The 13,485-nt window shown below is 36.2% G+C and overlaps 1 protein-coding gene across 1 annotated transcript in view; it reads right to left on the bottom strand.

Annotated features, from left to right (window-relative positions):
• LOC107568898 (interleukin-10 receptor subunit beta-like) overlaps positions 1-9,631 on the bottom strand; it is an 18,207-nt gene extending 8,576 nt beyond the window's left edge. Inside the window, exons 1-3 of the mRNA XM_016254896.1 lie at positions 9,362-9,631; positions 8,767-8,893; positions 8,308-8,474 (exon numbers count right to left, since the gene is read on the bottom strand). Coding sequence (XP_016110382.1) covers positions 8,308-8,474; positions 8,767-8,893; positions 9,362-9,422 — 355 coding nt within the window. The 5' untranslated portion in view covers positions 9,423-9,631. The remainder of the gene's footprint in view (positions 1-8,307; positions 8,475-8,766; positions 8,894-9,361) is intronic.
• Positions 9,632-13,485: the final 3,854 nt, after the last annotated feature.

Raw genomic sequence — 13,485 nt, 5'->3', positions numbered from 1 at the left:
CAAAACAGTGCTGTGGCTGTGTTTGGAATTATTTTTGTTGGCGAAATAGTGCAAAAACAGGCAATATGGTGTCTAAAACTTAAGTCTCTTAATAAAACTTCTAGTTTATTGAACTGTTGTAAAAAATCAATATCACATTTGTATATGGTAATTTTTTGAGAAAAAAAGAACTTGATTAACTATATGAAGTGGTATAAATATACACATTTTCTGCCCCCATTTCTTGAATTTGTGATCATTCTGAATGTATTTTAATAGACTGAATCATGCAGTGAAAGAGCGCACTAGACTTCATGTAATGCGTGCACGCTGTAGGTGTTTTGAATGTTTTTTTGCGTTGTGAGAATATTGAGCAATAGCTCACTTGTCATGGTGTTATTTAACTATATCATGTTATGAATAAACTAAACATTTTTAATTGTTACCTCAGTGTGTGTCTTCTGAGTTTATGTGTGCTGTTACGCTCATTTGTTCTGAAGTCTCGAGACAAACAGAGTGAGCCTCACGCGAGCTTGTATTCTGCTAACTTACTGCAATTCTCTGTGATGACGCAGTAACTTCCAAGAAAAAATCTTCGGTCAGTCCAGTGATTGTAAACAGTCATTAGGTCTGTCAGACTTAAGATATTTAAGCGGTAATGAGACCAAAAATATTTAAGACACATCAAAAACGAATTTAAGACTAAGACTTTTTAAGGCCTTATATTAGGAAAACATTATTTAAGACATTTTAAGGACCCACAGACACCCTGTGAATGTTAACAATGTTAATTAATTATTATTGTTAATGTTAACAACAAAAGACAAAATCACTCACTGCTCTTGACTGAATAATTTTTGTAACTTTAATTTTAAGAATTAATCTGTTGTTTAATTTAAAGTGAATTTACTGTTTTTAATTTACAGTTTATTCTATTTCTGCAGCATTTCTGTACCTGAATGTTTTCCACGAAAACTGTTTCTAAAACGAAATTCAGGTCCTGAGTTTAATTTATAATACTGGCTAAGTAAATTACAATATACTTAACATTCTGGCATTCAGTTATGTGATTATGTAACGTATGTTCTCTGCATGAAGTAACGTCTGGCACAGTCGCAGCCTGTGCTTATTAGAAAGCAAACAAATAGCACTAATAATCATACATTTTCCGAACATTTGTGTTAAATAATGGAGCATTAGGTCATGAATATTGCCTTAAAAGTCATTGGAATTTATTGGTTGAACGAACCCTGCATTTAATGAGTGAATGCCTATGATATACTGTAGGAGTTAGCCTGTCACACAAACTAGAGTCCTGTTTTTCCAAATATCTGCACGATCGCAAATGTACAATAAACAACAAGTTACTGAGTAACTTTCAGACACAAAATTCTGTTTTGCTCCATCAATGGGTCTCCGAGCAACACAGTGTTTTGTTTCTCAGCATTACAGGGACCAGTAAAATGGTTCAAACAGGCTATTAGTACAGTCGTTTGCTAAGTTAAATTAACTAGCATTTTAAACAAATCGGTTGATTTAAGGATTCAACTCACTCATTAAGACAGTCACTTGCTGCCACCTACTGGCGGTTGTAGTTTATATATTTTAAAAAGTAGCTCATTATTTAATTTTTGCAATCATTTAATATTTCTACATTAAAATGTTGTATTTAAACTTAACATAACTTATGCAAATTCCATCTATGGATTTTGTTTATAGTGATTTAATTTGCTTGTTAATAGCCAACATGTTTTTTTATTCAGATTGAATTGATTAAATTTAAGAATCTGACATAAAAGGACACAGATATGACAATACATTTTCATAATAATACATTTCTTTGTTTTTTTCTGCTCAGTGTTATTTCAGGGTTTTGATCTCTCAACTGAGAGATCACATCCTGTTTATTGTATTATAGTGACTATTTAATATTACATCTAAACTTTGACTAGGCTAGACATGTTGCCTATTAATTGTATACAGTATATGAACCTGAAAGCATATTTACATTTTTGTGTATTTTGTGTTACTCCATAATAATGTTCTAGTTGAGGGCATGTGTAGTATAGGTATGGGGCCCAAACATAACCTCAAGCCCAGGGGCCCCCGGCCCCATAAGTCCTGCCCTGATTATCACCATATGTACTTCTGATATTATTTGTGGTGCAAAGGATCACAAAACTCACGGTTCGGATCATATTACGGGATTTGAGTCAGTAAAAAAATCAGTAAAAAAATAAAAAATAAATTTGTGAAAGCTTACTTTAAGTACTTCTATACCACAGCACAAAATACTAGCTTAACTAATAAAGTTAGTAATAAAACAAGAACAATTACACAAATTACATGCACTGATGAATATAACACAATTACAAATAAAGTCAGTAACAGTAGTATTCAGGTGCAGAAATGTAATAACTAAGTGTAAAATAACACAATAGTGCTCACTGCACAAGTTAAATACAGATTAATCTTTGTTAGAGCTGAGGTGTTATTTGATTAGCAGAAGCAGGTATTTATTGGCTGCTGTCTCTTTCTATGCAAACATTTTTTTAAAAGTACTTCTACTTATAGAAAAGCTCTAAAAACTGCTAGATCTATTTGTTTTTCATCTCTCTTAAAAGAGAACAAACACAACCCCAGGCATTTATTCGTTACAGTGGCTAAATTAACGAAAAATAAAGCATCAACAGATGCAGACATTTCCCAAAAGCACAGCAGTAATGACTTTATGAACTTCTTTACTTCCAAGATCGATGCTATTAGATCTCAAATCTCCCTTTTCTGTCAAAAATACTAGAAAAGGCAGTATCCTCTCAGCTATGTTCCTTCTTAAAGAGAAATGGTATCTCTGAGGATTTCCAGTTAGGATTTAGACCATATCATAGTACTGAGACTGCTCCCATTAGAGTTACAAATGACCCACTCTTATCATCCGATCGTGGTTGCATTTTCTCTATTAGTACTACTGGATCTTAGGGCTGTGCTCCACCACAACATTCTTTTGAGTAGACTACAAAATTATGCTGGCATTAGTGGAACTGCATTGTCATGGTTCAAATCTTACTTATCTGACCGTCATCTATTCGTAGCAGTAAATGAAGAGATATCATATCGATCACAGTACAGTATGGAGTGCCACAAGGCTCAGTACTAGGACCGTTGTTTTTCACACTTTACATGTTACCCTTGGGAGATATCATCAAGAAACATGGTGTTAGCTTTCACTGTTATGCTGATGATACTCTATATTTCTTCACAGCCCGATGAAACATACAAATTCACAAAACTAACAGAATGCATAGTTGATATAAAAAACTGGATGACTAGTAATTTCCTACTGAAAAAAAACTGAGGATTTAATTATTGGACCAAAAACCTCTGTATGTAATAACCTAAAACACTGTCTAACACTTGATGGCTGCTCTGTTAATTCCTTGTCATCAGTTAGGACCCTAGGTGTGCTTTTTGACAGCAATCTTTCCTTTGAAAACCATGTTTCTAGCATTTATAAGACCGCATATTTCCATCTTAAAAATATATAGAAATTATGACCTATGCTCTAAATGTCAAATGCAGAAACTTTAATTCATGCGTTCATGACCTCAAGGTTAGATTATTGTAATGCTTTATTGGGTGGTTGCTCTGCGCGCTTAATAAACAAACTCCAGCTGCAAAATGCAGCAGCTAGAGTTCTTACTAGGGGTGGGCATTTTCCAAAAACTTTGCATTTGAATATTTGGGTTCAAAAAAACTAATATTCGTTTATTTAAATGAGGTTTAATGAGAAAGACGTTATTTTTAATTATCAAGTTTTTGTCACGATTTCTGAACAAGCTTATGATTAGCCGTTACACAACAATGTTCTACAACAACGTTACGTTATATCACAAGGTTTTATTTTGGTTGAAAACGTGTAAACAAAAAACAATACATAAAAAAAAGCATTCAAGATCAAGCAGAGCAAACAGAAAAATCAAGCAGACTGTGCCAATTACAGTACAGAACGTAGGCTACATATACTCGAGTCGGCCTATATTTATTGAGTTTACATTGTTTCATGTATTAATTCTGAGAGAAACAATAATATCCACATGCTCGGGTGAAAGTTTGTTCCTCAGTCTGATAACAATAAGAACGCGCTGACAAAGATAAAGTGTGCTTAGCTTTATTTCTTAGCGCTTTGTGTTAATCCACTCTCCCTCAAGTAACTTTTATATACAGTGGTTACGGAAAGTATTCAGACCCCCTTAAATTTTTCACTTGATAAACTTGTTGCATCTTTCCCAAAAAGACTCATGGCTGTATTCGATCAAAAGGGTGCTTCTACTAAATACTGAGGAAAGGGTCTGAATACTTAGGACCATGTGATATTTCAGTTTTTCTTTTTTAATAAATCTGCAAAAATGTCAACAATTCTGTGTTTTTCTGTCAATATGGGGTGCTGTGTTTACATTAATGAAGAAAAAAAAAGAACTTAAATGAATTTAACAACTGGCTGCAATATAACAAAGAGTGAAAAATTTAAGGGGGTCTGAATACTTTCCGTACCCACTGTATGTCTCAAGATCATTTGGCTATCAGATGCGCTCTCTTCTCGGCTCAATCGGAGTCAACTCGAATGCAGTGATGGACAGCTGTCTTTCCGCAGTCGATTGTGTTTGGATTTCATGTGATTTCTCATTGTGGTGGTGATACAATGATAAATCAGTTTCACTAATTAATTTGATCAGAAGTAATTACATTTTGTCAGATCATTTAGATCAAAGTAAATCCAAACTTCGAGAGGCAGATGACGACATTCTGTGATCAAATACTATCAACTTGTTAACACGCTCCACAGCGCCACCCAGTGCATTTAGTTATAACAGCTTAGGATTTATCACGGATTCCCTGCATTTACGGCCAGCAAATCAACACAGTAAAATTCAAATAGTGTTTTTATTATTCGAATAATAATTTCAGACCGAATGTTCGACTATTCGTGCACACCCGTAGTTCTTACTAGAACCAGGAACTATGACCACATTACCCCGGTTCTGACAACACTGCACTGGCTCTCTACTGAACAATGAGTACATTTTGAAATCTTGCTAATTACTTATAAAGCCCTGAATGGTTTAGCTCCTCAATACTTGAGTGAGCTCATATCGCAGTCCTTCACGTCCGCTGCCATCCCAAAACTCTGGTAATTTGAAAATACCTAAAATATCAAAATCAACTGTGGGCGGCAGATCCTTTTCCTATCTAGTGCCCAAACTCTGGAACAATCTACCTAGAGTTGTTCAGGAGGCAGACACACTCCATCAGATTAAATCTACTGTAGATGAAAGACCTATTTAACCTGGCTTACACATAACACACTTTCACATTTCTATAATTCAAATCTGTTAAAGGATTGTTAGGCTGCATTAATTAGGTCAACCGGAACCGGGAACACTTCCCATAACACCCGATGTACTCGCTACATCGTAAGAAAAATGGCATCTACGCTAATATTAGTCTCTTTCATTCTGATTCCGAGGTCACCGTAGCCATACGGACCCAGTCTGTATCCAGATCAGATGGTGGATCAGCACCTAGAGATGACCTCTACAGCCCTGAATGTCAGCGGAGACCATGTCAACTAGATGTGCCCCAGTGACAGATTCCTTGTGAAGACCTCGTCATCTCGACGACCATCGACACAAGAGAACGGGAACCAGACAAGTCCTCTGCACCTGTGTTGCAGGCTGGAATTAAACCATGCCATGCTGGTGTCGTCTGGCCAGAAGAGAACTGCCCCCCCCCCCGACTGAGCCTGGTTTCTCCCAAGGTTTATTCTCCATTTCTTTCACCAATGGAGTTTTGGTTCCTTGCCACTGTCGCATTTGGCTTGCTTAGTTGGGTGTTATTGTCTTCTAGCATTATTGACAAACTATTTTGCTGTTTGACACCATTGCCACTGGGATATATGTATACTGCTTTGACACAATCTGTATTGTATAAAGCACTAATAAATAAAGGTGACTTGACTTGACTTAAATTGAGGACTGAATACTGAGGAGCATTTTTGTGTGATCAAAATAATGTATTATAAATATTAAAAGTATGACATAGTTTGAAAAAAAAGTATTGTGAAAAGAACTATACGAATAAAATTTTATTGAAAGAACAACTGTTTTATTTTTTCATAACATCCACTGTGCAAATTACTTCATTATCTCATGTCTTCTCCCCTTCTTCTTCTAAAAGAATGTATTTTTATTGTCCTCGGTCCAGTTTGGTTTACATTTCTTGATTCTAGTATAGTAAAGGCGGTTAGCAAACAGGACGAGAAGCCCAGAGCTGTGTCACGGCTAGGCCATCTGAACACTTGATGCATCATTCTGTACTTTTGTGCTAAAATTCCCAGTGGCAATTTTCAACTTTAAAAATTTACAAAGTGGCATTGATGCATTTGAAGTTGCATGAAAAACAGTGCAAATGGAAATATTAAAAAGCCAGTGTGCCAATATTATGAACGGTCAGCATGTTCACCTACAGTTTGGTTGGAAACACATACACCTTTTAATTTTTTACATTCATCTATGCATGAACAAATAATGACTTGAACATAATATTCTCACTTAACAACTAGCTAAAACAGAACAAATACTGAGGTTGAATTACAATTTCATCTCTAGTTGGTATAGATGGCTTTTTCATAGATTTTTTAAAAAGTTTTTTTTACCTAAATAAATTATAAATTGATTGAGGGTATACTCACTCTATAGCAGGGCTGTCCAAACTCGGTCCTGCAGAGTTTAGCTCCAACTTGCCTCAACACACCTGACTGGAAGTTTCTATGCCTAGTAAGAGCTTGATTAGCTGGTTCAGGTGCGTTTAATTAGGGTTGGAGCTAAACTCTGTAGGACACCGGCCCTCCAGGACCGAGTTTGGACAGCCCTGCTCTATAGAGACTCAATGTTTACCAGAAACACTTGAACAAGCTATGATAACCCTCTGACAAGCCTGGTAAAGACTCCTGTCTGTGCGGCTCCTATAGACTGATCTCATTGCTTAATTCAGATTATAAGATTTTTGCGAAAATTATTGCTTTAAGATTAGAAAAAGTAATTTCATAATTGGTACACATTGATCAAACAGGATTTATTTAGAATAGCTCTCTTGTTGATAATGTTCAGAGACTTCTGAATGCATTTTTTTCTGCCTCGCAGGTGGACATCCTTGTTATTGATGTTTCTTTAGACGCCAAAAAGGCCTTTGACCGAGTTGAATGGCCATATCTGATCTCAGTCCTTCAAAAGATTACAAAGATTTAAAAAGAACCACCCAACAGCAGTGATTCAGACCAACACTGAGATCTCGGCTCACATTTCCTTGCAGCGAGGCACAAGACAGGGTTGCCCACTTTCTCACTGTCTGAAGTTACTGTGAATTTGCATGTTTCTATGCCTCTCTCAAAAAAAAAAAAAAACACAATGTGCTTGAATTTTAGTGTGCTCTATGACCTTGCTTAAATAATTTCCATAACTCAAATATTTTATTACAGCTGTATAGATAACCAGCAACCAAACACTTGCTGGTCCCCAATGACTTTCATAGTATGGGAAAAAAATACTATGGAAGTCAGTGAGGAAAACTCTTTGGTTAACCACATTCTTAAAAAAAAATCTTCTTCTGTGTTGAACAGAAGAAAGAAATTCATACAGGTTTAGATCAACTTGAGGGTGAGTTAAATGAGGTTTATTGTTTTTTTTTTCTGGGTAAATTTTCCCTTTACAGTGTTTTTTTTCTATGCCTCTCTCAAAAAAAAAAAAAAACACAATGTGCTTGAATTTTAGTGTGCTCTATGACCTTGCTTAAATAATTTCCATAACTCAAATATTTTATTACAGCTGTATAGATAACCAGCAACCAAACACTTGCTGGTCCCCAATGACTTTCATAGTATGGGAAAAAAATACTATGGAAGTCAGTGAGGAAAACTCTTTGGTTAACCACATTCTTAAAAAAAAATCTTCTTCTGTGTTGAACAGAAGAAAGAAATTCATACAGGTTTAGATCAACTTGAGGGTGAGTTAAATGAGGTTTTGTATTTTTTTTTTTCTGGGTAAATTTTCCCTTTACAGTGTTTTAAAAAAAAAAAAATACAACTGACCCCTGAAAATTTTCTTGAATGCACTGTACCAATGATAATTAATTTACCTCTAGGTCCACTAGAACATTCTAACTGTGTTCTAGAATGGCCCAGCCAAGATTCTGTGGAATGACTTACAAATTTCTCTACTGGCAACAAAGTCAAAATAAGCATAAATATACAAGAAGATCAATTAAGTGACTCACTTATTAAATCCAGCGCTAATGCTTTAGTTTCCACCCAATCAGAAGTCTCTCCATGTAGTTCTGCCCGAACACGAAGTTGGTAAGTTCCAAAAATGGAAACGCTGTCAGTGAAATCACAGCTCAGGGATGAGCTGCTTAGACATACTGGCCCATACTTATCCCATCCTCTACAGGGAGAAAATGAAAAAACAATTAACATAACACAAATAAATAGAGATCAGCACAGTTTCACACACAGACTGCTTCTAAATCCTTTGTACACGGTTTTCCTTAATGATTAAAATTGGACTTTTGTCTCTTTTCAAAGACAGGTCTCTTTATTAAGACCTGACAAGACATCCTGGGATTTAAAACTTTATTATTATTGTCAAGCTGCTGCTGCTTATGCCAACCTACATTTGTTAAAACCTTCTTTAGTGCACTTATCACCCTTGACCTGCCTCTTGACCAGTTACTTACTTCATTTCAGCAGTGTAGTTGAAGACTGTATTCGTGGTGCTTTGTGGTGGATCCCATTCCAAAACTAGTCCCATGTTCAGAGAAATCACTCTCACATTCTCAGGGGCTGGGACCTTCTCTGACAACACTCAAACACACAAACATATAGATATTTCATTAAACGGCTGCCACTACCACAACCAAGGGAATTGTGCAGTGACCAACAAATGTTAAACAAATCAAAACTACATTTCCTAAACTGGATCTTAACTAAATACAAATTAAAAACACAAATAATACAATTCATTAAAATGTTGCACCTATAGTGTAGTATAGTTGTTATAGTTAGCCCAGAAATGTGTCTGAATCTCTGTTGACGTGAATGTTTTTGTCTGAATCATCCAGTAATACAGAAACAGGAAGTTCAGAACATTTACTGTCAGACACAGACATGTTTCCCCCAACACACTGCTTAATACCACGACTAAAGTTTTATAACAACAAAGCAGTGATAAAGAATATGAACTAGTAGCCTACAAGCTTTTTTTCTTTTCTTTTCTTTTCTTTCTTACTGAGGTACTTTCATTCGTGTAAAGCCATTACGAATAAAACTTACCTGTTCTGACGCAGACGATATAAAACAATAAGACCACAGACAGACAGGATAAAACGGCCATCCTTCTTTAAAAGAGCAGGATCCGCCGTATAACGTTCACAGACAGTTTGTTCTTACTGTATGTTTGCGCTTTGAGAGCGCGTGTATGTCGTTTGTTTCCTTGTATGTGAACAGGTCAAAGCGAAAGAGAACCGAACACGCACGCAGATTAACAGCACTGTAGCCTACGCTTACTAGAAATCAGCAGCGGAAGCGCAGGCGGAGTTACTGACAACAGAATGAGCATGAAAGAGAATAATGTTTCTTCCACGACGTGGTGAACTAATTTATATAGCGCGAGTTGGTTCTGGAACCATGTTGTGTCGCATTGGAAACCTGAAATCACAGAGACTTGTAGGATGGATATTATATTTGAAAAATAAATAAATTGCAGTTATCCATTGGTCCGAGCCATTGGTGCTTGGACCCCGATGATTACCATTTGGAACTATATTTTACAATTAGCTGTCAACCTTCATTAAACCTAGCATGTTTATTCATAATAGCTGGATCTCTATATGTACAAAGTTTTGAGAAACATGGTCTAAAGCTGATGAGTGCAAAGTTTGGTAAAAATCTGATGAATGGTCTGACATTTGAAAAAGTCAGTTTTCAGAATAATAAAATGGCAGATAAATGTTATAGAAAGAAATAAAATGGATATAAATTTTGTGGGGCTTGACACAAATATTCAGTAAAACAATCATTTTGATGCTAGTATGCAGATCCCAGGTTTTTTGCAAATACATAAATTTGTTTATTATAGTGCCACCTTGTGGCTGATTCTCAGCAAATTGCATAGACAGCCTCCTTTAGATTGTATGCATAAACTTGCGTAGTTTCATAATGGTTGGCCATGCACATTTGATGTTATTAATTGCTGAAATTTGATTTGCTGTTGGCAGCCATGTTTGTTGGTTTAAACTTGAGATATTTTTATTCTAGCCCTTTATGGTTCCATTTTGATCTAAAAAAAAATTACACTGATTCAGATTTTTCATTTTACTACATTACCTCGAAGAGTTTAAGCACTGTTTTAGGCACAGACCTCTGTTTTTGAGTTCACCACACGTGATCCACACAAAGTAGAGCTGGATCCAAATGCAGTGTTTAATAAGCAAAACAAAAGTACAACATAATTCAGAAAACACTAAGGAAACAAATCCAACACTGGGGTTTAAATACATACTGACATGCTGATAAGACACACCTGGGAACAATCAGGGAATAATAAAGGAAGCCAAAAGAACTACAAAATGACTACAAAGACACCACACAACTTAAAAGTACAAATAAAATAACAGGGCACATGTGACCGTTCATACAAAAATCTCACTGGATTGTTACAATTAAAGGATAAAAGGAATGTTTGGAAACTGATATTTTCTACTTGAACATTAAAGCAAATGAAAGAAATAACAATTAAAAAAAAAACAAGACAAACAACCCACTAATCAATCTGTGAAACAACAGATCAGCTAGAATCCCAAACAGTGGACTATAATTTGCAATGGCTACAATTATATTCTGTTGGAACTCTGCAGTTGTGACATGAGGGATGCAAGTTAAGTGTTTCCACCTTGAACATGAATTACAACTAAAATCTAGTCTAAACTAGAGTCAAGTGACTTAAAATTAAATCAACGCATGTCAAGTATGTTAAACTTTATCCTGTGAACACCGTGTGAATCTATATATCATTTACCTTCATAAAGCTTTCAGAGATGTCAATATCGTGTTACAAGCTGTTGCAGAGGGCATAAATGTCACCTTGTGGAATAAAGGGGTACATGGGTATTTACCAAAGCTACTTTATCAATATGATCCACCTTATCAATAAATTGTGTTTGGGTATGGAAGCTTGATAATAAAGAAGTATTGGTAATGCCAAGCATGTGCTATTGAAGCACCAAAAGGACCTAAATTAAATAGACCATCACACCAGTCTCCAGCAATGACTTTAAAAGGTTAAAGTGAATTTGATTGCAAATAAATAAACTTACCACCATCATGTTCAATTAATGTGCACACTACGATATCTGTCCATTTCCACAGATTTTGTACGTGTCTGCAAAGGATTACCAAATCACAGGGGGAGCTCTCAATGTCCAAACTAACAAATCAAGTTATGCAAGAACGTTATGCATGGGGTAAACAAAATCTTCACTTAAAGTGGTCATATGATGCTTTTTAAAAGATCATTATTTTGTGTATTTGGTGTAACAGAATATGTTGACATGCTTTAATGTTCAAAAAACACATTTTTCAAATACTGTACATTATTGTAAGTCCTCTATGCCCCGCCTCTCTCAAACGCTTTGTTTCCAACAAAGTCCCTCCTTCCGACAAGCGCAGTCTGCTCTGATTGGCCAGCTGACCCAGTCCATTGTGATTGGTCGAGCACTCGTCGGAAATGTAACGCCCCTTACCATAATCGCGAGCTTCATCTTTCAAAATAAATGTAAAGACAGAGCCCGAAAGGGGAACAGAGTCTTGTGACAGACACAGTGATGAAGCTGGTATGTGTTTGCAGTACACAAGCCACGGTTAAGACAGCTGACTCCACTGTGATGTGACCCTCTCTCTCTCTTTCTCTCTCACACACACACACGATGCGCAAAACTCCGCATTTGACCAGTCAGTAGCAAATACTTAAACTAATAACAAAACAGTAGCTGATTCAGAAGTGCCAGATTGTCATAGCAAAGTCAGAATTACCTCCTCTCCTAGGTTCACGAAATGGTCGTCCATAAAATGCATTGCTGTTCTGTTGTAAGTGATCTTAAAGATTCCTAAATGCATCTACTTTCGGAAGGCCAAATAAAGTGCTTTTGCTTTCGCCTAGAAACACACAGCGTCTCCCTGACATGGCTGCTTCAACACTAACTGCGGTTACTGAAACCACGCCTTCTTTCTTTGCGTGCACATTTGGGCAGCATTATGCAAATATTTCCACATAGTGAGGTAGATATGTGGGGGCGTGTTAGAACGAGCCGTTTTAGGGGGGCGTGGCAGAGTCTTAACTTTGATAAAGAATATCTCTTTGGTTTTGAGACTTTAGTCTTTGCAACTTCAGGGATTTTATCTATGCACAAACAGCTTGTAACACTCCAAAGAGAAAGGAAAACTTGAAATCGCATCATATGACCCCTTTAAGATAAATACTTTGTTCCCCTAATTTTAAAAGTATGACTCCTCAGCTGCTCCCATCCATCTGCAGCTCATGTTATAAGCTATGTGTGCATTTTTTCCCTCTCTAACAGTTAAGGTTGCACTTGGACTTATACTTAAAGCTACCAGCTTGAGTGCTGAGTGGAGAATCACTCACAAAAAAAGGTTTTGGTTGGTTAGCAATTTCACTATAGTACTGGTCTATTCCCAATACTAAGTAGCTACTCTAATTAAATACTACTATTATTTATAACAAATATTTATTGAATGATAAAATTTTATAAACAACAACAACAGCCATCATAACAGTTGCTAGGCAATCCAGTACAAAGGCAGCGCTCTGATATACTGCATTAAAGTTACATCAAATATTTGCTCTGGAACTAATAATAGATTAATGAGTTCAAAGACTGCCTGTAAGATTTACCCAGAACTAATTATATCTCATGTTTAAAGACTATAAAGACATCAGAGCCAGCGGCAAATTCCAGAAGATCTGGCCGAGGTGAGGCTGCTCTCGGCGGGTTCATGACGCAACCACAAACTGTCAAAACACATCTTACCAGCAAACATACACTCGTTTTCATCCTTCTCTCCACTCTGAGGCAGAAGTCTCTAAACTCATCCTTTTCAATCATCCTACTACTTGTCCGCTTGATCCTATTCCATCTCATCTCCTTCAAGCCATTTCTCCTGCCGTTGTAACTGCACTCACTCACATAGTTAACTCATCCCTTCACACTGGTGTTTTCGACTAAAAACACATCTGTTCCACCTTTATTTGACCCTCTAACACTTTCTATTCTATTTTAATTAGACTTTATATGTATCTTCTTTTTTTTTTTTTTTTAATAAAAAAAACAAAAAACAAAAACACTAGCTTTCTATTCTATCTACTTGTTTTTCTTTGTGTG

Source organism: Sinocyclocheilus grahami, unplaced genomic scaffold, assembly GCF_001515645.1.
Source record: "Sinocyclocheilus grahami isolate Dianchi unplaced genomic scaffold, SAMN03320097.WGS_v1.1 scaffold1290.1, whole genome shotgun sequence".
Taxonomy (NCBI): Eukaryota; Metazoa; Chordata; class Actinopteri; order Cypriniformes; family Cyprinidae; genus Sinocyclocheilus; species Sinocyclocheilus grahami.
The sequence above is the reverse complement of the archived record's forward strand: the minus strand, read 5'-3'. Positions and strand labels throughout refer to the sequence as shown.